This window comes from Gobio gobio, assembly GCF_949357685.1.
Source record: "Gobio gobio genome assembly, chromosome: 7".
Classification (NCBI taxonomy): Eukaryota; Metazoa; Chordata; class Actinopteri; order Cypriniformes; family Gobionidae; genus Gobio; species Gobio gobio.
Window position 1 is genome coordinate 3,231,466 of NC_137103.1, and position 25,486 is coordinate 3,256,951.

Consider the following 25,486-nt stretch of genomic DNA (forward strand, 5'->3'; position numbering starts at 1 on the left):
GTAGTGAGATGGACTTTGTAACGACGTCTTTAGTACCTTTTATGGGTCTTGAGAGTGTAAAGTGCCATTGTGCCAATGGAGGCCTTTCAGACCCATCAGATTTCAACTAAAATATCTTCATTTCTGTTCCAAAGATGAACAGTTTTGGGTGAACTAACCCTTTAATGTCATGAAGAGAAAGACTCTAGAACATCTCAGTGTTTATGATTTATCATGCAGCTCAGAGCATTATGGGTAGAATCTCTCAGCAGTCTATTCTGATTCATCAACACAGTTTCACTGATGATCCAATATAACCAACCCCAAACCCAGGATAGAGTGTGTGTGTGAATGTGGTCTGGACTGTGTGTATGAGGCTCATTGTGTCAGAGACGCTGTAGAAGGACAGAGTTCCTGCACTGTGATCCACATACACTCCTATTCTACGACTGATGGGCTCTACAGGGAGTTTAGTCTTTATGTTATTGTGTGTGAATGAGTAACTGGAGGAAGAGCAGATCAAACTCCAGGACTGATCATTACATCCAAACCCACACTCTTTACCCGATCCCTTCCTGCTGATGCTCTTATATGACACTGATATATCCACACCATAATCACCGCTCCACTCAATCTCCCAGTAACAGCGTCCACACACACTCTCTCCACACACACTCTCTCTACACAACACCTGCCACCACTCATCAAATCTGTCTGGATGATCAGGATACGGCTGGACTGTGTTAGTGTTAGTAATCTCTCTGTTCCTCTCAGTCAGACGGAGGAGTTTATGTGCTGTGTTCATATCCAGAGTCAGCGGACGGGAATCTGACGGAGATAAAACACAGAATCAGGGATGATGAATCTGTCTGATCTTTTAATGGAGCTGAACTCTTCATGTTCAATATATCAGCAGTGTCTCAGTACAGTTTACCAGAGATCACATGATCAACTCTAAAACTCTTCTGTCATGTTTTCTTTCTCCTTCTCCAGGAAGAACATGAACACACTCAGTGAGTTTTTCTGCTTGTTTTCTCAGTGACTTACATTGTAGGAAGTCGTTCCTGGTCCTGGGAACAATGACTGTGGAAATCAACAGACATGAAGAGTGTGATTATCATGTCAAGAGAAAATGATCCCTGCATCCATTCCTAAGACATTTCTAATATGATCTTCTACATCAGTGGTTCTCAACCGGTGGGGTGCGAGTAGGCTACAGGATGGGAGAAAAAAAAAAAAAAAAAAAAAAATTGCTTTTTTTTTTTTGTTATCACTAAACTACTGTCATAAAGTTATAGTTTTGTATATACATAACTCCTGAATAAAAATTAAAATGTGTTTGGACTGATTTAAAAAAAAAAGTTTTGAACAAATTTGATTGGTTTGTCTATACTGAGCGCAAATGCAGGATAAGCGGTTTTATTAAGCGAGTCGTTGAGTCGTTCATTCAAACGGACGATTCATCAAGAATGAGACAGATGTTTGTGAATGGGTCATTGAATCTTTGACTCAACCGACTCGTTCAAAACACAGAATCATTCAAAAGACGATTGAGTGTTGCTCTGAGATGCGCTACTATGCTGTGATCTTGTTTGGATTCATCGGATCTATTTTCACTGCTAAAATAGACCAAAACAGTCATTATTTCGTCTAAAATGTAAGTGACTCAATATTATTAACTTGTTTGTTGAACTGTCATATGAAATCAGTGTCACATTTTCAATGAGGTGATGGTAAATTAAGTGATGGTCAGCTCTCTTGGTCGTCAGGGTGTGTGATATATAAAAATACCACATTTTGAAATGTAACTGCAGTATGTCAATTTAGTTTATTTGTATGTGCTGCGCTCATAGACTTTAGAAAACGGCACTCATTTGTTTGATTTCTCCTCGAGAAGCTGCGCAAGCCTCAAAAGTTTAAGGTCCTTGCACCCTGACTGAGTCCGAAACTGTCGTATTCGTTTTTTCATATTCGTCTTTAGGTGGCTCTCAAAATATTTGCTACGGATACGAAAAATGCATAAAATCGAACCATCCGAATTAATTTTTATGACGGACGGAAGTTTCAGTGGCTGCAAACGTATAAAATGTGAGGTCGTATTTAGTTTATATATATATATATATATATATATATATATATATATATATATATATATATATATATATATATATATATATATATATTAGGGATGCACCGAAATGAAAATTCTTGCCCGAAAACCGAAACGCATTATGCCAATTATTAGTACCATTGCATTTATGGCTATGACTGTGTACTAACTTTACTAAAATCAAGGCATTGCAATTGCATAAATTAATATTAAAGTTTCAAAGAATAAATCAATTACAAATTATGCCAATATTTATTTAGCACATTGCAAAAATGCACAGTATAAAATTAAATTCAAACTAAAATGTTTAATTTGACCCCACTCATTTGTACATTAAATAATAATGTACAGGCCTACTGAAAGGTTATAAAATGAAATGTTCTCTCATAAAAACAAAGTGCATTTAGGTCTAGTGCAGTGGTTCCCAACCACGTTCCTGGAGGACCCCCAACAGTGCACATTTTGGATGTGTCCTTTGTCTGACACACCCACATCAGGTCTTGGAGTAGCTACTAATGAGCTGATGACCTGAATCAGGTGTGTTTGATTGAGGAGACATGCAAAATGTGCACTGTTGGGGGTCCTCCAGGAACGTGGTTGGGAACCACTGGTCTAGTGCATTTAAAAATTTTCTCAGTAGGACTACTACAAGAAAGTGCATTCAGAACAAGTGCAACTGCTTAAAGATACAACTATTTTCCCTGTAGGCCTTCAACATAATAGTGTATCAAAGCAAAGACTGCCATAGCCCATATGTTAACTGTAGAATAGGGGTGTAATGGTACACAAAACTGACGGTTCGGTACAGCAGTTTTACAAAATGGCTTTTTATTTATTTTTATTGGTTTACTGAAAAAAAGTATCTGTCCTTAAATGAATTAAATTATAACTAAAAGTTTATTGAATATATTGCTCTAAACTATATAGGGAGCCCTTGCACATTAATATTAAAGGTTAACAACATAGCCCAACCTCTCCTTGAACTGTCACCTTATCGTGGTGTAGAGGTTTGAGTACCCGAATGATCCTGGGAGCTATGTTGTCTGGGGCTATATGCCCCTGCAGGGTCTCCCAAGGCAAACAGGTCCTTGGTGACGGGCCAGACCAAGAACAGTTCACAAACCCTTATGTTCACAATTACACCAAGGACCGTGACGTCGCCCGGCATGGCGCAGCCTGGGCCCCACCCTGGAGCCAGGCCTGGGGTTGGGGCTCGTATGCGAGCGCCTGGTGGCCGGGCCTCCCCCCATGGGGTCCGGCCGGGCTCAGCCCGAAGGAGTGACGTGGGGCCGCCCTCCTGTGGGCTCACCACCTGCAGGAGGGAGCGTAAGGGGCCGGTGCATAGCGAATCGGGCAGCAGTCGAGGGCGAGGCCCCCGACGACCCGATCTCTGGACACGGAATCTGGCTTTAGGGACGTGGAATGTCACCTCGTTGGCGGGGAAGGAGCCTGAGCTTGTGCGGGAGGTCGAGAGGTACCGACTAGAGATAGTCGGGCTCACCTCCACGCACAGCTTGGGCTCTGGAACCACACTTCTTGAGAGAGGCTGGACTCTCTACCACTCTGGAGTTGCCCATGGTGAAAGGCGGAGGGCTGGAGTGGGTTTGCTTATAGCCCCCCAGCTCAGCCGCCATGTGTTGGAGTTCACCCCGGTGAACGAGAGGGTCGCTTCCCTGCGCCTTCGAGTCGGGGATAGGTCTCTCACTGTTGTTTGTGCCTACGGCCCAAATGGCAGTGCGGAGTACCCGGCCCTCTTGGAGTCTCTGGGAGGGGTGCTGGAAAGTGCTCTGACTGGAGACTCCGTCGTTCTACTGGGGGACTTCAACGCCCACGTGGGCAGTGACAGTGACACCTGGAGGGGCGTGATTGGGAGGAACGGCCCCCCTGATCTGAACCCGAGCGGTGTTCTGTTATTGGATTTCTGTGCTAGCCACGGTTTGTCCATAACGAACACCATGTTCAAACATAAGGGTGTCCATCAGTGGACGTGGCACCAGGACACCCTAGGCCAGAGGTTGATGATCGACTTTGTGGTCGTGTCATCAGACCTTCGGCCTTATGTCTTGGACACTCGGGTGAACAGAGGGGCGGAGCTGTCAACTGATCCGATGTTGGGTTGTATCCGATGGCGGGGGAGGAAGCTGGACAGACTCGGCAGACCCAAACGTACTGTGAGGGTCTGTTGGGAACGTTTGGCCGAGCCCCCTGTCAGAGAGATCTTCAACTCCCACCTCCGGTAGAGCTTCGACCGGATCCCGAGGGAGTCTGGAGATATTGAGTCCGAGTGGACCATGTTCTCCACCTCCATTGTCGCTGCGGCCGCTTGGAGCTGTGGCCGTAAGGTCTCCGGTGCCTGTCGAGGCGGCAATCCCCGAACCCGGTGGTGGACACCGGAAGTAAGGGATGCCGTCAAGCTGAAGAAGGAGTCCTATCGGGCCTGGATGGCTTGTGGGACTCCGGAGGCAGCTGACCGGTACCGGCAGGCCAAGCGGACTGCAGCCCTGGTAGTCGTGGAGGCAAAAAATCGGGCCTGGGAGGAGTTTGGTGAGGCCATGGAGAAAGACTATCGCTCTGCCTCGAAGAGATTCTGGCAAACCGTTCGACGCCTCAGGAGGGGGAAGCAGTGCCCTACCAACACTGTTTATAGTGGAGATGGGCACCTGTTGACCTCAACTGGGGATATCGTCGGGCGGTGGAAGGAATACTTCGAGGATCTCCTCAATCCCACCGACATGTCTTCCGTTGAGGAAGCAGTGGCTGGGGACTCAGAGGTGGACTCGTCCATCACTCGGGATGAAGTCATCGAGGTGGTTAAAAAGCTCCTCGGTGCAAGGCACCGGGGTTGGATGAGATCCGCCCTGAGTACCTCAAGTCTCTGGATGTTGTGGGGCTGTCTTGGCTGACACGCCTCTGCAACATCGCATGGCGATCGGGAACAGTACCTCTGGACTGGCAGAACCGGGCTGGTGGTCCCTCTTTTCAAGAAGGGGGACTGGAGAGTGTGTTCCAACTATAGGGGGATCACACTTCTCAGCCTCCCCGGGAAAGTCTATGCCAGGGTACTGGAGAGGAGAATTCGGCCGATAGTGGAACCTCGGATTCAGGAGGAACAGTGTGGTTTTCGTCCCGGTCGTGGAACACTGGACCAGCTCTATACCCTTTCCAGGGTGCTGGGGGGTTCATGGGAGTTTGCTCAACCAGTCCACATGTGTTTTGTGGATTTGGAGAAGGCATTCGACTGTGTTCCTCGTGGCATCCTGTGGAGGGTGCTCTGGGAGTATGGGGTCGGCGGCCCCCTGCTTAGGGCTGTTCGGTCCCTGTACGACCAGAGCAGGAGCTTGGTCCGCATTGCCGGCAGTAAGTCAGACTTGTTCCCGGTGCATGTTGGACTCCGGCAGGGCTGTCCTTTGTCACCGGTTCTGTTCATAATTTTTATGGACAGAATTTCTAGGCGCAGCCAAGGGCCGGAGAGTGTCCGGTTTGGGGACCACACGATTTCGTCACTGCTTTTTGCGGATGATGTTGTCGTGTTGGCCTCCTCGAGCCAGGACCTTCAGCGTGCACTGGGACAGTTTGCGGCCGAGTGTGAAGCGGCTGGGATGAGAATCAGCACCTCCAAGTCTGAGACCATGGTTCTCAGTCGGAAAAGGGTGGCTTGCCCGCTTCAGGTGGGTGGAGAGTTCCTGCCTCAAGTGGAGGAGTTCAGGTATCTTGGGGTCTTGTTCACGAGTGAGGGAAGGATGGAACGGGAGATTGACAGACGGATCGGCGCAGCTTCGTCGATGTACCGGTCTGTCGTGGTAAAGAAGGAGCTGAGCTGCAAGGCAAAGCTCTCGATTTACCGGTCAATCTACGTTCCTACTCTCACCTATGGTCATGAACTGTGGGTCATGACCGAAAGGACAAGATCCCGGATACAGGCGGCCGAAATGAGCTTTCTCCGCAGGGTGGCTGGGCGCTCCCTTAGAGATAGGGTGAGGAGCTCAGTCACTCGGGAGGAACTCGGAGTAGAGCCGCTGCTCCTCCACATCGAGAGGGGTCAGCTGAGGTGGCTCGGGCATCTATTTCGGATGCCTCCTGGACGCCTTCCCAGGGAGGTGTTCCAGGCACGTCCCACCGGGAGGAGGCCCCGGGGAAGACCTAGGACACGCTGGAGGGACTATGTCTCCCGGCTGGCCTTGGAACGCCTCGGGGTTCCCCTGGAAGAGCTGGAGGAAGTGGCTAGAGAGAGGGAAGTCTGGGCGTCTCTGCTTAGACTGTTGCCCCCGCGACCCGGCCCCGGATAAGCGGAAGATGATGGATGGATGGATGGAACAGAGCCCAAACTATTAGCCTAAATTCAGTTGCTATGTATTTTTAGGTCTAATAATCAACACTCAAATAACATAGTACACAAACATGTAAACTTCACATAAGGCAGTTTTTGCAATAACTTCTAAATCTAATTATAAAATAGTTTTTTATCCAATTCGTTGTTGAAATATTATCATTTATACACAGTGTCTGTCATTTTATTTAAACATACATGAAATAATCAAGATATCATTAACAGGTTAAGTAGAATATAATGAATATAACGGCTAATATAGGTCATATATTTAGTGAAAGAGTTGATTTCTCTAGTGAACTAACAGCTGTGGACACTGAATGACTGCCTGAGGTAAATGTGATGCTAACGTTACATGACTGTTTAGTTTACAGCAGTTATATTGAGGTCTTTCCGCTGTTGAAACACTGACTGAGCGATTACACCACATATGATACGTGACAGTAAGTTGTAATGTATCCTCAACACACCTTAGTTGTTCATTTATGTTTATTCTTAAGGAAGAGATGATCGATGGCGCTCACAGATGATCGTGTTCACGCGCGCGCACCACCGCCAGATTGAAGTGTGTTCCACGCTTAAAACATGCCCACTGTTAAAACATGAGCTCTTGCTGTCAGTGCGTGTGCATGGTGCAGACGTGGGTGTTTCACACCGCAGACAAGCATGTGCAGGTCGCGGTTTCTGTTTGCGTCATCACAACATTTCGGCCGTGTTGTTTCGGTGATAAAAGTCTTTCGGCCGAAAACCGAAAATGCACTTCCGGGCCATTTTCGGCTGAAAATTTCCGGTGGCCGAATATTCGGTGCATCCCTAATATATATATATATATATATATAACTTATATATATAAACGAATAAACTAGTCAGAATATAGGCTATAGTTAAAGGGTACCTAAACCCTAAACCAACTTTTTTTAGTTAATGATCTGTAATACTGGGGCTTTATTAATGCTGTTCATTGATTCGAGTAAATGTACGGCTTCACTCCAGTATGAACTATCATGTTACATAAAGTAGAAACATTATGAATGAAACTGACTTGACACTTGCTTTAACATTGTAATGAATAAAATACGGTTAAATAATGCTGTTGTCAGTACACGTCAGGCTTTTCTTGCGATATTATTGCCGCCCGTCATGTGTACAGATAATTTTCATACATGAGACGCGCTTTCAAACCCTGACACGCAAGTGGTTGCAGCGGACGCGGTAACGGACAACAATACTGTAACGTGCTGGCGTATATAGTCTAACTTATTTGAGGAAATCTGTTTATAATAGGCTTTTAGGTCTGAACTTATTGGTGCTGCGCTGATTCAGTTAATTTGAATGAAAATACATCGTATGTATATCAGATATCTGATCTATTTTTAGTGGCATTCAGTGTAAGGATTTGACTGTTCATAGATTAGGTCAGGTGTCTCATTCTCTCTTGCGTGGCTGCCTCGCTAGCATCGTCTGCACCGGGAGTTAACGCAGTTTGAGCAGCGGCTCGCATTAATGAGGCTCTGGGTTTGTGTCTACAGACAATCCACCCTTCTCCAATTCAGGTGAAGGTAGGAGAAATGACCGCTCTGTTGCAAAGCTGGCGTCACTCCAGTCAGACAGCTGTCAATCAACCCGTCACTGCGGGTCTCAGGTACACGCACCTGAGACAGCTCAGCCCCACCCTCGGTTAGTCCCCTCTGTCTCCGCTGGGCTCTGCCCACTTTTCCAGCATTTTTCAAAATTTGCCAGTGGGTGGAGTTAAGCTCTGAGCAGGGGTTTAGTTACCCTTTAAAGCTTTCCTTTAGTTTTTGTGAAATTCTCCCACACACGCATGCACGCAGCCACGCACACACAAACATGTTTAAATACATTTATGTTGTTAATAAATAAATAACAATAAATTGTTGTAACCGCAATATCTCCAAGTTTTGTTTTTCACTGTCATGATTTGCAAATGCAAAGAGATACCGCCACCTTTTTCCCCCACTTCAAGCACTGATTATAACAAACAAATCATCCTCCTGGCGACTTTTTTTTTGTCAAAAGCGGTAAAACTTTTGTGGTGTTTGGAGACTGGAAAGCATGAATCACTCTGCAGTTAGGCCTACTGTGCTCAACTCTGAGCCCCTCTCCCGTCCAAAAGCCCTCACAGGCGGTCAGTCTCTCAGTCAGAGCAGAGAGGAGACACACACCCCTCCGCGTCCAGGCTGCAAATGAATCACGCATGCGCATGGCCGAAGCAGATCTGGCGAAGCATCTGGATGACACTATGTGGCTTGCGTCTCTGTCCTATTTGGTCGATATATTTGACCGCTTGAATGGCCTCAACCTGTCTTTGCAAGGCCGCAAAACTCATATTTTGCTCCTTGCAGACAAAGTGCACGCCTTCACACAAAAACTAGACCTCTGGCATGGCCACATCAGTCGAGGGAACTGCGACATGTTCCCCAGCCTTGCAGACTTTATCACTGATGCAGGCACGTCACACGATTTCTCCTCCCTATTTCAATCCCCGTCTAAGCACCTGTCAGCAATGAGAAAACATTTTGCGACGTACTTTAAAGAGGATTATCGCTCTTTTGCGTGGGATCGAGATCCATTTGTGTGCACAGCAAACGAGCTATCAACTGATATGCAGGAACAGCTTATTGAGCTGAAGAGTGACAGTAGACTGAAGGAACTCCTTAGCTCCTGCCCTCTTTCGTCATTCTGGGCAGCATTGATGCAGGAATATCCTGAACTCTGTGACGTCGCCTTGAAGATTCTCCTTCCTTTCGCGTCAACATATTTGTGTGAGGCAGGATTCTCAAAAATGACTGCACTCAAAACGAAATACCGCAATCGTGCACAAATCGAGGATGATTGAGGCTATGTTTATCAAACATTGAGCCAGGAATTGAGGATCTTTGCAAGGCAAAGCAGGCTCAGGTCTCACATTAATATCAAATACATTAATACCTGCAAGCTTCTGTAAAAAATGCAGATGATGCCTACTATTAGGCCTAGTAATAATAACAATAATAAAGCATAAATTAATTTCAGAGGTCTGGTGCCAATTTCCAATTATAGCATTGGGGCGGGGGGCACAACTGCAATGATCCAGCTTTGGGGGGGCCCAGCTTGCAAAAGGTTGAGAACCCCTGTTCTACATGATATGAGATGATGGAGGATGATTTCTGAGAGCAGATGAATCTCCAGGACTTTACCTCTGTCAGAGATCTTCTTCTTCTTCAGCTCCTCTTTGCAGAAATCCTCCAGTTTGTCTCTCAGCTGACGGACAGATTCTCTCACGCCATCAAAAGAGGAGAGAGAACTGAAGGGATTGTCATTGACGTCTGTAGATTCAGGAGGAGCTGAGAGAAACTGGAAACTCTACAGAAAACAGAAATCAAAGCTCATCACCTCCACACTTCAGCCAATAACCTGCACTACTGTCAGATTTGAGCTGCTCTTGTTGATCTTTAGTGACTCTCCTCAATCCAGCACTTTCACAGCATCAGCTTCATTCTTCTCACATTCATTATATCACATTAGAGCTACAAGTGCTAGTGTTTGACACTTACACTATATGTAGAGATGCACCGATTGAAATTTTCTTGGCAGATTTCCGATTTTTTGTTAGTGAGATCGGCCGATACCAATTTTTGCCGAAATCCACTCTTTCTTCAAAGCAAAATTGTATTTTTATTATAAAATAAATTATTAAACATTACAACAGGATCTTCTCTCACCTAAAAAACTCTCAAAAAATACGTGTTCTGTGCCTGGAAAGAAGTAGAAATAACAAATAACTGAAAATCAGTTGCTTTATGAAACAAAACATTATAAATTGACCTTTTTCTCTTTTTTACTTGTCTTACAAAAGTCAAAAGATCCTATGAATGAACAAACCTGAAGTGTACAATACTCCTCCAAATAATAGTTCAGTAATTGGGTAATAAATGTTGCCAGCTAGGGATGTCACGGTACCAAAACTCCAGTAGTCGGTACCAATACCATACAAATTTTACAGTACTCTGTACCAATTTTGGTACCACAGCTAAAATGTTTTTTTTATATATATATATATATATATATATATATTTTATTTATTTAACCATTTAAAAAAAAAAAATTAAATGTATTAAGTTTATTATTTATGATGATATTCATTATAAGTAAATAATACAAACATTTAAAGGCTGTATGCTGTTTAAAAATAAACATTGTTTATAAAAAAAGATCAAGTGAAAAATAATGTCAATGTCAATCAGACGCCTCAGTGCTTTTCATATCATATCACAACTATTCAGTGTTTTCAACCACATAATGTTTATTTTAGCTTTCAGACATTTAAATGGAGGACTATATAAAAAAATAAAATTAGCCTATAATTTGTTAAATTCAAAGTCCGTACACTGAAGTCTATGGAAGCTGCAATAATAATCATTTCAATAATGATTTGTCAAAGTTTTTATTCATATCAGATATTCTACACATTGTGTATGAAACAATAACAACCCTCTACAATGCGAGTAAATCTCCACTCTGGGCGACTAAATAATATCTATCATTGGCCATTGGCTAATAAATGCTTAGATCGTACTCACTAGTGTGTGTGTGTGAGAGGCTAAGAATAAGTTTAGATATATTTTGACTCGCTCAACACTCAGAGAAACAGTTTCTCTGTCCGTCAAGTGATCTGTCTATTTCAGTCAGTGATGGGGAGTGGATTCCTCGACTGTGAATATCCTCAGAGTCGGGCTTGACTCCAGCACAGGAATCCACTCTCTGTGTCGACTCTGTTGCTGTATCTGAAATCACTCACTTGTTTACTGATTCTCTAATCCCTATATCAGGGGTCTCCAACCTTTTTTCATTTGAGAGCTACTTTTAAAAAAATTAAAGTCGCAGAGTGCTACTCATGTTATACAATACTTAAAACCCTTAAATAATGCATCATAATTCTCGTATTAACAACTATCCAAACTGTTTTACACCTGAAAGAGTATAGTAGTAGTTCCAGTAGTCAGTACCAATACCATAAAAACTTTTACGGTAACATTACTTGGTATCAATTTTGCTACCACATCAAAAGTTTTTATTTTTTTATATTATTTAACTATTTTTTAAAAAAATCAATTAAATTCAATACGTTTATTATTTATGATGATATTCAGTATAAGTAAATAATACATAAACATTTAAAGGCTGTATGCTGTCTAAAAGTAAACATTGTTTATAAATAAAAGATCCAGTGAAAAATAAGCAACCATCTAGGCATAATTAATATTATTAGTAGAGACGTATTATTATTATTACGTATTATGACGTATATAAGAAACGTTGATAGCCACTCATCAGGTCATCACTAAATTGGACTCATTTGGACGGTCACACTAAAAGTGTGTTTTAATAAGGGGATTTTAAGGCTTTGTGTCAGGGGAAAATAATCTAAGTGTGTAACAACTGCAATGTTTTCTTATTTCTGACTCTGTATTGGTGTAAAGTAAATGGAGTCGAGGAGTCGAGTGCCTGTATCTGACGCACCGTAAACTCTAGTGTGAAGACACAACTCGCCATCGCTTTGAGAGAGCGTTGTGTTTCTCTCTCTCTCACACACACACACACACACACACACACACACACACACACACACACACACACACACACACACACACACACACACACACACACACACACACACACACATATACGCGCAAAGAGAGAGAGAGTCTTACACACCACTGAAGGGTCAAGGGTCAAGCCAAACATCACTTGTCTCTTCATCAGACACATATCCTTCAAGAATGATTTTATGTTCAATATTAAAATAAGAATTAATGACAATCAAGTTATAACCATTTCCTACATTTGATAAATCAGTTCACCTATAACCTCTCTATATTTAATCCTCTCTATATTTAATGAGTGATTTTGGATATTGTAGTGTTTCAGTTGCTGTGTGCTTTTGAATTCACATTCTTTAGGTGCTGCTCTGAGTCTGTGTCAAGACGTGCTGACAGGCAAATGTCCTTGGTGTTTGTAATAACACTCCAAGGAGTGAAGAGTGTTAACACTCCAGGGAGCAGCATGTGTTAACTGTATGTCTTACTAAAGAGACCCCTGGGGTCATCTATGTCACAGCTATGGGACTCTTTGGGGACTCAGAGAAATGTACTTCTTTGATATACTTTTCTTTCTTTATAGAATAGAATAAAGTCACTTCTGAACTAGAGTTAGTATCAGCATGTTTTGGAGAAGTGCTTTGTTGATAGTTAGTTAAGATGTTCCGACCTTGATGGAAACTGCTATTCTGTGGAGCTTTGTGTGTGCGTCTCATGATTCTGTGCAGATCCAGTATTGGAGATGGTCCTTTCGGCAGACGATTCTAGACTTGGAGGCGTCTTTTCTGTGACCTCCGAGGTCACTGGGGACTAATCTGGGTCTGGGCGACATCAAGTCTACGCATTTTTAGAGATATATGCTCCTATCTGTCTACGTGTGGAAAGTTGCTTACGTTGCATGTTGTTATAACCAATCAGAATCATTCCACATGGCAGTAATGACGTGGCTAGACCTTGAAAACAGTATAACTGTTCAGAAAATTGTATGTACGTTAGACGGAGGCGGGGAGACTGTTAGAGGGAGTGCGGCCTACAAACTCCTCTTGAGCTGGCTTCTGCTGATGAAACTGCAAACTATTCTTCAGTAAAATTTTCTTTAATTAATCTGACTCCTGACTCCTGGTCTTCATTTTTCACTACTGGTCCTGAGTCCTAAGCTGTTACCCCAACACCACGCAGAATCAACGCGCTACATGTAAACCATATTCTTTGTTGTGTTTTCCTGTCAAAATATCATTTGTAATTATTCAGCTTTTAAAGGGTTAGTTCACCCAAAAATGAAAATTATGTCATTAATTACTCACCCTCATGTCGTTCGACACCCATAAGACCTCCGTTCATATTCGGAACAGAAATGAAGATATTTTAGTGTAAAGCTGATGCTGAGAAAGGCTTCAGATAGGCCTCCATTGGCATTCAGTACATTTACACTCACAAGACCCATAAAAGGCACTTAAAACGTTGTTACAAAGTCCATCTCACCACAGCGGCTCTACAATAATTTTACGATGCGACGACAATAGTTTTTGTGCGCACAAAAAAAATCTAAATAACAACTTATTCAGCGTGTATTCAACCTCTTTGTTACGGTTGTATGGTGCAGCAGTGACGAGGAGAGTTGGGACTTCCACAAAGATAGGTTTATTCAGAATTAACATAGGACAGAACACCACACAACGTGTAAGTACAACGGGTAGTATAACGGAGACCAGACAAGGAAGGAATGAACAAGAGGGAACTAAATACAAACACTGATGACTGAATAACGAGGGGCACAGGTGACACAGATGATGATAACAAAACACAGCTGAACAGAATGGGTAACCAAGGAAACGCAGGAGTGGTGGGAAACTCAGACAAAGGAACATGTGACAACTGAAACCAGGAAGTAAATGCAACAAAATACAACAGACACAGACAAGACATGTGACACTCTTCTTGTCTTCCGTGTGCCTCCACGACGCATACGCGAGAATATGACGTAGCGCCAGCGTTCGGGAATCAATAAAATGCACACTTTAACCCCATTTTGAGCATTACGTCGAGACCTAAAGCACAATCGATGTAGAATTCAACAGCTGAGATACGCGCGTCTTCCTCTGCTTGTAAACAAATCTCTTCTGGGTCATGTGTCCGAACGCCGGATCTGCGTCATATTCTCACGCATACGTCGTGGAGTCACACACGGAAGACAAGAACAAGTTGGCTTAAGGCGTTATTTTATTTATTTTTTACGCACAAAAACTATTGTTGTCGCATCGTAAAATTATTGTAGAGTCACTGTGGTGAGATGGACTTTGTAACAACGTTTTAAGTGCCTTTTATGGGTCTTGTGAGTGTTAATGTACTGAATGCCAATGGAGGCCTATCTGAAGCCTTTCTCAGCATCAGCTTTACACTAAAATATCTTCATTTGTGTTCCGAAGATGAACGGAGGTCTTACAGGTGTCGAACGACATAAGGGTGAGTAATTAATGACAGAATTTTAATTTTTGGGTGAACTAACCCTTTAAGAACAAGCAGAAGGTTTCTCCGGTAGTGGGCAGGACTAATTCGCAAACAGCAATCTCATTGGCTGGCGCTCATCTATTTCCTTCACTGTTTTGATTTCAGCAAATCAGTTTGAGCAACGCTGACAACGTGATTAATATTCACGTTCATCTTTATTCATCTTTAGTGCGTTGTATATTGTTATTAATAGTAGAATTAGTAGTAGTAGTATTATTTTATTAATAATTAATATGATCTATCACTATTATCTTTTTCTTTACAGAAACACTGAATGACCAACAATATCTTAAGCACCACCACCAGTCCTGAGTTCAGTTAAAATGACAAGTATGCATTCATACGTGTGTGTGTGTGTGTGTGTGTGTGTGTGTGTGTATAAGGGCTCCATGTGTGTATTGTGTATAATTATTATGTATATATAAATACATATACAACCCCAAATCAGAAAAAGTTGGGACAGTATGGAAAACGCAAATAAAATAAAAAGAAGTGATTTCTAAATTTACTTTGACTTGTATTTCATTGCAGACAATATGAACACAAAATATTTCATGTTTTGTCTGGTCAACTTCATGTCATTTGTAAATATGCATCCTTTCCTGTCATTCAGACCTGCAACAAATTTCAAAAAAAGTTGGGACAGTAAAGCATTTACCACTTTGTAATGTTGCCATTCCTTTTCACAACACTTAAAAGACGTTTAGGGACTGAAGACACCAAGTGATGAAGTGTTTCAGGTGTAATTTTGTCCCATTCTTCCTGCAAACAAGTCTTAAGGTGGGCAACAGTACAGGGTCTTCGTTGTCGCATTTTGCGCTTCAAAATGCGCCACACATTCTCTATTGGAGACAGGTCGGGGCTGCAGGCAGGCCAGTCAAGTACCCGTACCCTCTTCCTCCGCAGCCAGGACTTTGTAATGTGTGCAGAATGTGGTTTTGCATTGTCTTGTTGAAACATGTTTCCACTGTGTGATGGTCCATCCCAGATGCCCAGAGAAGCCCAGAGAAGTCGACGGCGCTTCTGGACACTGTTAACATATGGCTTCCTTTTGGCACAGTACAGTTTTAACTGGCATTTGTGGATGTAACTACGTATTGTGGTACTTGACAAAGATTTGCCAAAGTAGTCCTGAGCCCATGTGGTGATATCGCTTCTAGATGAATGACGATTCTTGATGCAGTGCCGCCTGAGGGATTGGAGATCACGGTTGTTCAGCTTAGGCTTGCGCGCTTGTCCTTTACGCACTGAAATTCCTCCAGATTCCTTGAATCTTTTAATTATGTTATGCACTGTTGAATGTGAAATATCCAAATCTCTTCCTATCTTTCTTTGAGGAACATTGTTTTTAAACATTTCAATAATTTTCTCACGTATTTGTTGGCAAACTGGCGATCCTCGGCGATCCATCTTTGCTCCTAAAGGATTAGACCTTTCTTGGATGCTGCTTTTGTGCCAAATCATAATTACAATCACCTGTTGACATCACCTGTTTCAAATCACATCATTATTTAACCATTTTACCTCATTACTAGCCCTAAATTGCTCCTGTCCCAACTTTTTTTGAAATGTGTTGCAGGTCTGAATGACAGGAAAGGATGCATATTTACAAATGACATGAAGTTGACCAGACAAAACATGAAATATTTTGTGTTCATATTGTCTGCAATTAAAAGTCAAAGTAAATTTAGAAATCACTTCTTTTTTTTTATTTGCGTTTTCCATACTGTCCCAACTTTTTCTGATTTAGGGTTGTACATTAATGTATATATTTAAGAAATATATGCATGTATATACTGTATATATATTTATATAATTTATATTTTGTGTGTTTTGAAAATAAATAAATAAATAACGGACCTTAAAATACTCAGCCAGAATAATCAGTGAAGCACCAACCAATGAGAGTGATCTTGAACTTAAGAAAGCTGATCAATATGTATATATGCTGAGGGCCAATAGCAAAACATAACCTTCAAATACATCGGCATTAACCCGCGCTCGCTCTCTCTCTTTCACGTTACGCGCGCGCTTTCACTTCATTACAACGGAAGTTGAGCTAAAACGCTCACTCTGCTCCGCTCGTTACACACACACACACACACACACACACACACACACACACACACACACACACACACACACACACACACACACACACACACACACACGTCACTGTGTAATGCACTTGTCTATGAACGCAGAATCCAAAATATGACATTTTCGGAACAGGATCCGGCTCAAATTAAGCACCGTTTGTAAGTGCGTCTCTTTCAGAAGAAGACGATCAGATGAGCGTCTGACTGCTGATTATATAATAACCCAACACACAGATCAACGGCTCATTCTGCTCTCATGAAATGTTTCTCTGTGAGTCTCTTGTTCTTCTAGATCTCTGTTACCTGCAGGAAATGGACGTGATCCTGTGTGTGTGAAAGCTGCTCCAGCTCAGCGTCTCTCCTCCTCAGATCATTGATCTCCTGCTCCAGTCGCTCCAGTCGTCCTTCAGCTCGACTCACTGCAGTCTTTTCCTGATCTCTGATCCGCTGTGTGGCCTCAGAGCGGCTTCTCTCAATGGAGCGGATGAGCTCAGTGAAGATCCTCTCACTGTCCTCCACTGCTGTCTGTGCAGAGCGCTGTTAGGACACACATCACAATCACACAGTGGCTTCAGTGAGTCCTGACTGACACTTCTCAAACTTCTCTTCTTCTCCAGACTCACCTTATGAGCCTCCACAGCCTCTCTCAGCTGCTGAAGATCTTTCTCTCTCTGCTGGATTCTCTGCTGGAACGACCTCTGCGTCTCCTTCAGCCGCTTCTGCAGCACAAACCAATGACAGAGACGCCACTTTATACTGGCACACTAGAGCATCATGGGAGCTTTTGTTTGGCCTGTATTTATAATCCATTATAAAGATATTCTTAGTGCATGATAACACATGCATAATGCCTTATAAACAACCTTATGATGTGTTGTGTCATCTCATGAATAATCAGAACAACAGTAATAATACTTACCTATGTGTGGTTATAACTATTAAGATGAAGATGATTTTATCCACTTAAGTATAAGTATCCACTTATATCCCATAGTTTCATATCTTTAACTTTCTCACGTCTCATATCTTGACATTGTTTCCTTCAGATCTGCACAGTCTCAAACTAAATATTATGAGTCTTTTACTGCTTAAAGTGACACAAACAAAGTCTTATCTTAACATCTGTATGCTCAGCGGTGAAAGTCCACTTCCAGCTCCTGTTGACTTCTGCTGACGTCTGCAGTGTGAATGATGTTTCCTGATCATATGGTGCCAGTATAAATAGTGTCAGCATTATTTGATCAGTGTGTGATTTCATACCTGTTTCTCTGTCCTCTGTGCTGCGGCTGATACAGTGTCGTGGTTTTTATGTTCGTCCATCAAACACAGCACACATATCAACTTCTGGTCCGTGCGGCAGAAAACCTCCAGGAGTTTATCATGAGTTTGGCAGATCATCTCCTGCAGTCGTCCAGTGGCATCGGTCACTTTATGTGACTTACGGGAGTGAAATTCCTCATGACGGTCAAAATGAGTTTGACAGTAAGACTCCAGACACACCAGACAGGACTTGACGGCTTTGTGTTTTCTTCCAGTACAGACGTCACACTGCACATCTCCAGCTCCAGCGTAACAGTCATCAGGAAGTTTAGTCTTCTTCAGTTTCTCCACCAGTTCAGCCATCATGGTGTTTTTAGCTAAAGCAGGTCTTGGACTGAAGGTCTGTCTGCACTGAGGGCAGCTGTAGACTCTCATCTGATCCTCCTGATCCCAGAAGCCTGTAATACAGCTCTTACAGTAACTGTGTCCACACGAGATGGTCACTGGATCCTTCAGGAGATCCAGACACACTGAACACATCAGCTCATCCTGATCCACTGAAATCCTCCCTTCTGCCATTTTACTGAATGAACACAGAGACACAAACACACTCCAGCTCAACTACACTTCAGTCTCTCTTTCCCTGAACTGAAGAGTTTCCTTCTTCCTAGTTCTGTGTTTGAGTGACGTGTGCAAGACGGTTTATCTGCAAGTCTATAAAGCCTCATTCCTGCTGAGTTCAGAGTCTACAATAGTAAATGGATAACCTTTATTAGTTGATTCAGAGTTAAGGATTGAAGAACATTGGGCAGTTTAAAAGGATAGTTCACCCAAAAAATTTAAATTCTGTCATCATTTACTCACCCTCAAGTTGTTCTAAACCTGTATGAGTTTCTTTATTCTGCTCAACACAAAAGAAGGTATTTGGAAGAATGTTCATAATCAAGCAGATCCAAGAAACCATTGACTATCATAGTAGGGGGGAAAATACTATGGTAGTCAATGGTTGCTCTCTCTGCTTTGTTTAGTTTACTAAAGATGTAAACAAAACGGCAGAAAAGAGACAAGCACTGATACTAAAGCGTATTCTGAAAGCCTGTAAAGCTAGACTTAAAATAAGACAACGTATGTTATTATCAGCTATTACAGACATTGAGCGTGCGATTGCTGAGATGAACGCGCACCATCGGACAGAAAGAGCAAGACTGATATTTACTGAACGCAGAACGAACCTCGCAAGACTTTTAAAAATGCCGGTTGAAATAAAATGCTGCGTGAGCTCAACCAATCAGCACGTTCAGTGCCCAAGTCCCACCCCCGAAAGTTCCTGAACTTTGAAAAAGTACTACCTCGTGAGCAGGGCCGTTCGGAGAGGGAAATATTTACCTAGAACTTAATTTAGACCCTGCGGTGGAAACACACGAGTACCAGCCCAAAGATCCTAGTTCCTGGGGAAAGTTCCTGCGGTGGAAACGCGGCTTAAATGGACCACGTAGTGTAGCTGAACACTTCGATAGACTGTTTAAACTGGTTCTTAACAGGGACTGTTCAGATTCATTAACGTAAGGTGTTCATGTCACTCAAGAATAACGTTTTCTAAGGTTAAGTTTCTGATATCTTGTTATTATAACAGACTAAGTCCTTGCTGTGTCTTACAGAGCACTTTGTTGTTGTTTTTTGGAGCCTGTTTGAGTTGTACTGAAATAAGTTATCCGATATCAACATCTACTGGCATCATTGGCCCTGTCCCAAATGGCACCCTAAACCCTCACGGTCTTCCTCTGAGTCTGCACTTTCACGACGTAACACCGCTTTGACTGCCGGGAAGATGTCCGCTGCGTAGCTCGCACCAGTGGGCGCATATCGACCTCAAAGGGGGCGCTCGCAAGCACCCTCCTGAGACCTAAAATGACAAATGGGACACTCTGCGGTCTCGTGGACTTAATGGACACGAGGTCCACAAGACCGAAAGTGCACTTGAAGTGTGCCATTTGGGACAGGGCCATTATGTATGGCTCTACAACCATATGCTTGGTTGTAGAGTGATAACAACAGGGAGTGACATTACAGGGGTGTGTAAACTTTTGAGCATGACTGTACTCTAGATTACATTTCATTATATTTTTACTTTACCTGTCCGTGATGTCGCTGTTGTTTAATGTTTTAATAATTATTTTCATGAAAACTAGTTTTATTACAGAAACCATTTAAATGATCAAATTGCAACAACAAAATTATATTAAAAAGTTGATGTAAAATTGCTTTTTTTATAATGCCATGACAATCAGAGCTGCCTGCAGTAGCGTGATTGGTCACTCAGAGAACACGTCTCCACTGCTCTAGAGTCCAGTGGCAGCTCACTTTACCCCACTGCATCCCACGCTTTGCATTGCACTTGGTGATGTGCGGCTTGGATGAGCTGCTCGGCCATGGAAACCCATTCCATGAAGCTCTACACACTGTTCTTGAGCTCATCTGAAGGCCACAGAAGTTTGGAGGTCTGGACCTCTTGACTCTGCAGAAAGTTGGCAACCGATCACGGCCCCACGCTTGAGTTCTCTGAGCTCCTGAGAGCGGCCCATTCTCTCACTAATGTGTGTAGAAGCGAACACACACACACACTCCTGAGAGCGGCCCATTCTCTCACTAATGTGTGTAGAAGCATCTGCAGGCCTAGTGCTTGAGTTATACACCTGTGGCCATGAAGGGATTGAACACCTGAATTCCATGGTTTGGAGGGGTCACAAAACTTTTGGCAATATAGTGTATGTTGGATGTGATCCTTATGTTATGTGGAGGAGTGTTTTTTCTACTGAATTAAAAGATTTGCCTGCCATCGAGGCGGTAGATATAAGCAACTACCTTATCTTTTAGACATCCTTCTACTCCAGAAAGCAAATGAAAGCATACTAAAGTATTGAGGCATACAACTCTTTTATTAGTAGATGTGTCACGACCTCTGTACCAAAGTGCTCCACAATGATTATCGTCTGGTGTTCGTCTGGGTGAGAGGATCCAGTGGATTGACTTAGCAACAAGCATTCAACGCTGCTGCGGCTCTCGATGTTAGCGTTACGGTTGGTTAATTTACACTATTAGATGAACCACTCTCAGAGGTCAGCAGAAACGCCACTAAAGGCATGGACCATCACGAAACAGAAGTTATTGCAGCTCATTGCAATCGCATGGCAGGGTAAGTTATTTACATTCAGATTATTAATATCTTAACCCTTTGGAGTCTGAGCCATTTTGGGGCCCTTTAGAAGTTTTGACATGCTCTTACATTTGTGTTTTTTTCAGTTGTTTATAAACACATTAATGGCAAAAGTGTAATTACACTGTATTCAGCACAAACTGGGCTACATAATATCTAAGCAATGTAAGGATCGGTTTTGGTGCTAAGACAAAAGCTGAGATACACACCCCAGCAATTGAACAATAAAAGTCACTAATCTTGAGAGAAGATCTCACAGAAACTGTGACACCACCCTGACAAACATTTCTCCCCCTTCCACATTTTGCCCTCTCCTTGCCCTGGTTTCAAGTCACCAAATGCAGATATACCAGTGATGATGTATCTTGTGAATCTATTGTTTTATCCCTTTCATGTTTGATGTCTTTTTAAAAGTCTTGGTGCGAATGGTAAAATGGTCTCAGTTTCACTGCAGTCACTAGTAGTATTAGAAAGATTGAAAACTAATGAGAATTCAGTTCTCCTTTTGAGGAGTCTCTTCAAAGATATCTGATCCACTCACCCAAAACCAGGTGTTTGTGTTGCAAATATTTACAACCCTTTTGTTCTAGTTGGAGTATTTAAGCGAGGGTAAACAAACTTTCAGTGGGAAAAAATTCTGTAGCCAGAACCTCCATGTTGTGCTGTGTCAGTGTCTTTTGGGACACACATACACGACATGTAGACTATGAGCCAGACAAGATGACTCTTTTAAATTATCCATAGCGGGAGCATTGAGCCGTGCATGAGAGAAAATCAGATTTCTGACTGTCGCTGATATTATAAGTTGCAGCTTCGTGGCTATAAACAAAGGTACACTTTTTGTTATGAGTAAACCTGCGGGACTCATTTAAAGTTACAATAGTTCACTCTGCAATCCTCTGTAATATCAGAACTAACTAATTTGTGTCGTGAGAGCTAGTGAGTCGCGACACTATTGCCTCTGAGCGGTGCCGGGTCCCATGGAGGAACGAATATTTGAAAATAAGTGATACTAAGGAAAATCAACGATCTAAATTAAATCGCAACTAATCTTAAAATCAGCTGATAAACTCTAAACGTAACACACTTTATGAAGTCACATAGAATTGGAGTCAGATAAAATTATTAATGGAGTCAGATTTAAAATAAGATATCAATAAATTAAGAGAACTTCACCAAAATGCTGAAAAAGCTTACACGCAGAATTCCTTTTGACCAAGCCGTTAGCATCCGGTTTTTGGGCTAAATGGATGGAAGTTAACAGCAACATGTATGTACATGCTTGTATTTTTGAGAGAAAACTGTTTATGCATGATTTTTGAAAAAACTAAAAAAATTGTTTTAAAATTAAGGCCTCAAAACACACAAAGATATAAAGACTTTTGACTCCATGGTGTATTTTCATTGAGTTTTTGCTTCAAACTGATGTGAGAATCATTGAGCCTACTCATTCACATAAAACAATACACTGATTTAAAATTTGTAAGACAAATTTCTTCACAAAGCCAGTATGCGAGGAGGCGTGATATCTAATGAATAATGATGAGTATCACCATGAGCTGCATAATGAATGAGCTTCAGGTGTGTGACTGAGAGAGCAAAAAAATGCTCTTCTTATTTAGTTGAAAACTGTACTTATCTAGTAAATACATCTTGATTTAAAAATGTTTAAATATTTAGACTAGAAACAAGACAAAAATGACTAAGAAGAGCATTTTTTCTACATTTTTGTACTATTTTTTATGTTTTTAAAAGTAGTCTCATGCTAAAAATTTTTTTTTAAATTAAGATACAATTTATACAAATGAAATTCACTTTAAAGAAAGCAATTCAATTTCTACAAAACAAAAAAAATCACTTTCTACAAAACCAAACTCCAGAATCATTTATTTAGAATGTAGTAAACAAAGGCCTATTATATTTTAAATGATCAAAAGATTTGACTACACTTAAAAAATGCTCTTCTTATTTAGTTGAAAACTGTACTTATCTAGTAAATGCACCTTGATTTAAGAATGTTTAAATATTTAGACTAGAAACAAGACAAAAATGACTAAGAAGAGCATTTTTTTGTACATTTTATGTTTTTAAAAGTAGTCTCATGCTAAAAAAATAAATAATAAATAATACAAATTAAGATACAATTTATACAAAACGAAATTCACTTTAAAAAAAGCAATTCTCTTTCTACAAAAAAAAAAAAAATCACTTTCTACAAAACTCCAGAATAATTTCTGACAAACTTTGATATTAAATTAAAAAAATACCATTAGGCTATAATATTTAAACATCAATATGAAGCAAAATACGTTTGACTGGTACTATATTTATAGCATCTGAACAGACATTTGCGAATAAAAGCTTTATTGGTGTGACACTAGGCTCTTTTACAATAAACACATTATAATCTGTCCAAAACAAGACAAGTCTTTTTGCATTTAATATTCACAGATGCTAACAGAATGAACTGACCTTACAATCAGCGGCGGAGTCCAGCTTTGCATGAGGAGAATAAATCCAGGATTACTGCTCAAACCCGTCTCAAAACGATGTATCTGAAGTAACGTTACAGCGCTTCACATGTGTTTGTATGAGTTGATGTGGGCGTTGATGCGGGGATCGTCAGTATTTGAATCTCAATAGAGCGCGCGATATGTGGGTGTCACACAGCGACCCCTACGGATCTGCTTTGGGTAACGTGAGGGTTCGTGTGTAGAGGAAAAAAAAATGATGGCTTTACCCCCAACAGCACTGTTGTGCAAGGTGTCATTTATTTGTAGCTCCGAATATATACAAAAGTCCACGAGTGAGGGTGCAAAGATATATACAGTGTAAAATTCAAATTCCTAAATTATAAAGTATCAAAGAAACAACAAACTGGAAAAATAAAGAAGAAAAATCTATATATAAAATATACACAAAGGGGTAACTACACTATACTCGCTTTGTCAATTTGTCTCTCAGCACCACAGTTGCTCCTGCTTGACTTGGTTAACAAGTCCTTGTGTTGAGTCTGGTCTCCCTTTTTGTAGACCAGACTCCGCCCCTTCAATGGACATCCCATTAATTTGGTCATTAAAATAATCTCTTGTCCAAAACTCTCCCCACATACAATAGACATTTTTAAACACAAATCCCCATATAACACATAATAAAACACAAAACAAAACAAAATCATAACAAAATAACACATTACTGACATCTTCTTAATTTGTCAGTCCCCCCCCCCTAAACAACACACATGGTTTCACCGGACTTGCGCATCGTGCGCAGGTATGGCGCTAACAGTGACGTCATAAGCCGGCGCCGCTCAATCACTCGGCTTCGTCAGTGCCATCAGCCAGTCCTGACAAAACACTCGTGACAAACTACAAACAACACACAAAACCCACAAAACATAACGGGACAACATGTTTGTGATGTACTATGTGTGATCGGGAAACAACTATTGCAGGGAAATGGAGCAGGTAGTGTGTAAAACTGTCCATGGGCTATCAGCTGCGTGTGCACCCGCTCTGCTGACAACCAAACAGAGGGAGGGGAGAACAGTGTGGTAAGTGTGTGTGTGTGTTATATATGTGTATGTGTGTGCGCTGTGCCCAGCGGGAGATCTACTTTATCACATTACCTCCCCCTTCTCTTAGCCGCGTACTGTCCGGGTACCGCGACAGGTAGTCGGCCACCACATTCTGTCGTCCTGGTCTGTGCCGCACATTAAACTTGAAGGGTTGGAGGCTTAGGTACCATCTCATTACTCTGGAGTTGTGATCTTTCATTGTCTGGATCCACGTTAGTGCTCTATGGTCGGTCTCCAAATCAAACTCCCTCCCTAGAAGATAATATCTTAAACTTTCGAGGGCCCACTTGATGGCGAGACATTCCTTCTCCACAGTCGAGTACCTGGTCTCCCTGGGCAACAGCTTCCTGCTGATGTAGACCACTGGATTTTCTGCTCCCACATTCCCCTGGGCCAGGACAGCCCCAACTCCTGTGGCTGAGGCATCTACCTGGACCAGGAATCCTTGTTTGAAATCAGGGCTTTGTAGAACCGGGCTGGAGCAAATCTTCTCTTTGAGAATTCTGAAGGCAGCCTCACAGTCCTCGGTCCATCCAATAGGGCTCCTTGCTGCTTTCGCCAGCAGGTTCGTAAGCGGTGTAGCAATGGTTGCAAAGTTTGGAATGAATCTTCTGTACCAACCCACTAGGCCTAGAAAGGATCTCATCTCCTTCTTCGTTCTAGGCCTTGGGCTCCTTCGGATGGCTTCCACTTTGTCCACTTGAGGTCTCAGTTTGCCATTGCCCAGGTGATACCCAAGGTAACTGGTCTCCTGCCTTGCCCACTCACATTTCCTCACATTGAGGGTAAGTCCTGCCTCTTGGATTCGTCTCAGG

At 42.1% G+C, this 25,486-nt stretch overlaps 1 protein-coding gene across 1 annotated transcript; it reads right to left on the reverse strand.

Annotated features, from left to right (window-relative positions):
- Positions 1–265: 265 nt before the first annotated feature.
- On the reverse strand, positions 266–18,486 carry LOC307129432 (tripartite motif-containing protein 16-like; the record flags this gene model as incomplete). The annotated part of the gene is made up of 6 exons (XM_079821835.1): positions 17,881–18,486; positions 17,244–17,339; positions 16,924–17,157; positions 9,614–9,779; positions 1,027–1,062; positions 266–807 (listed from the first exon to the last, which is right to left on the reverse strand). Exons 1-6 carry the CDS (start codon positions 18,457–18,459, stop codon positions 266–268), a joined length of 1,653 nt encoding a protein of 550 aa, XP_079677961.1. The 5' UTR covers positions 18,460–18,486.
- Positions 18,487–25,486: the final 7,000 nt, after the last annotated feature.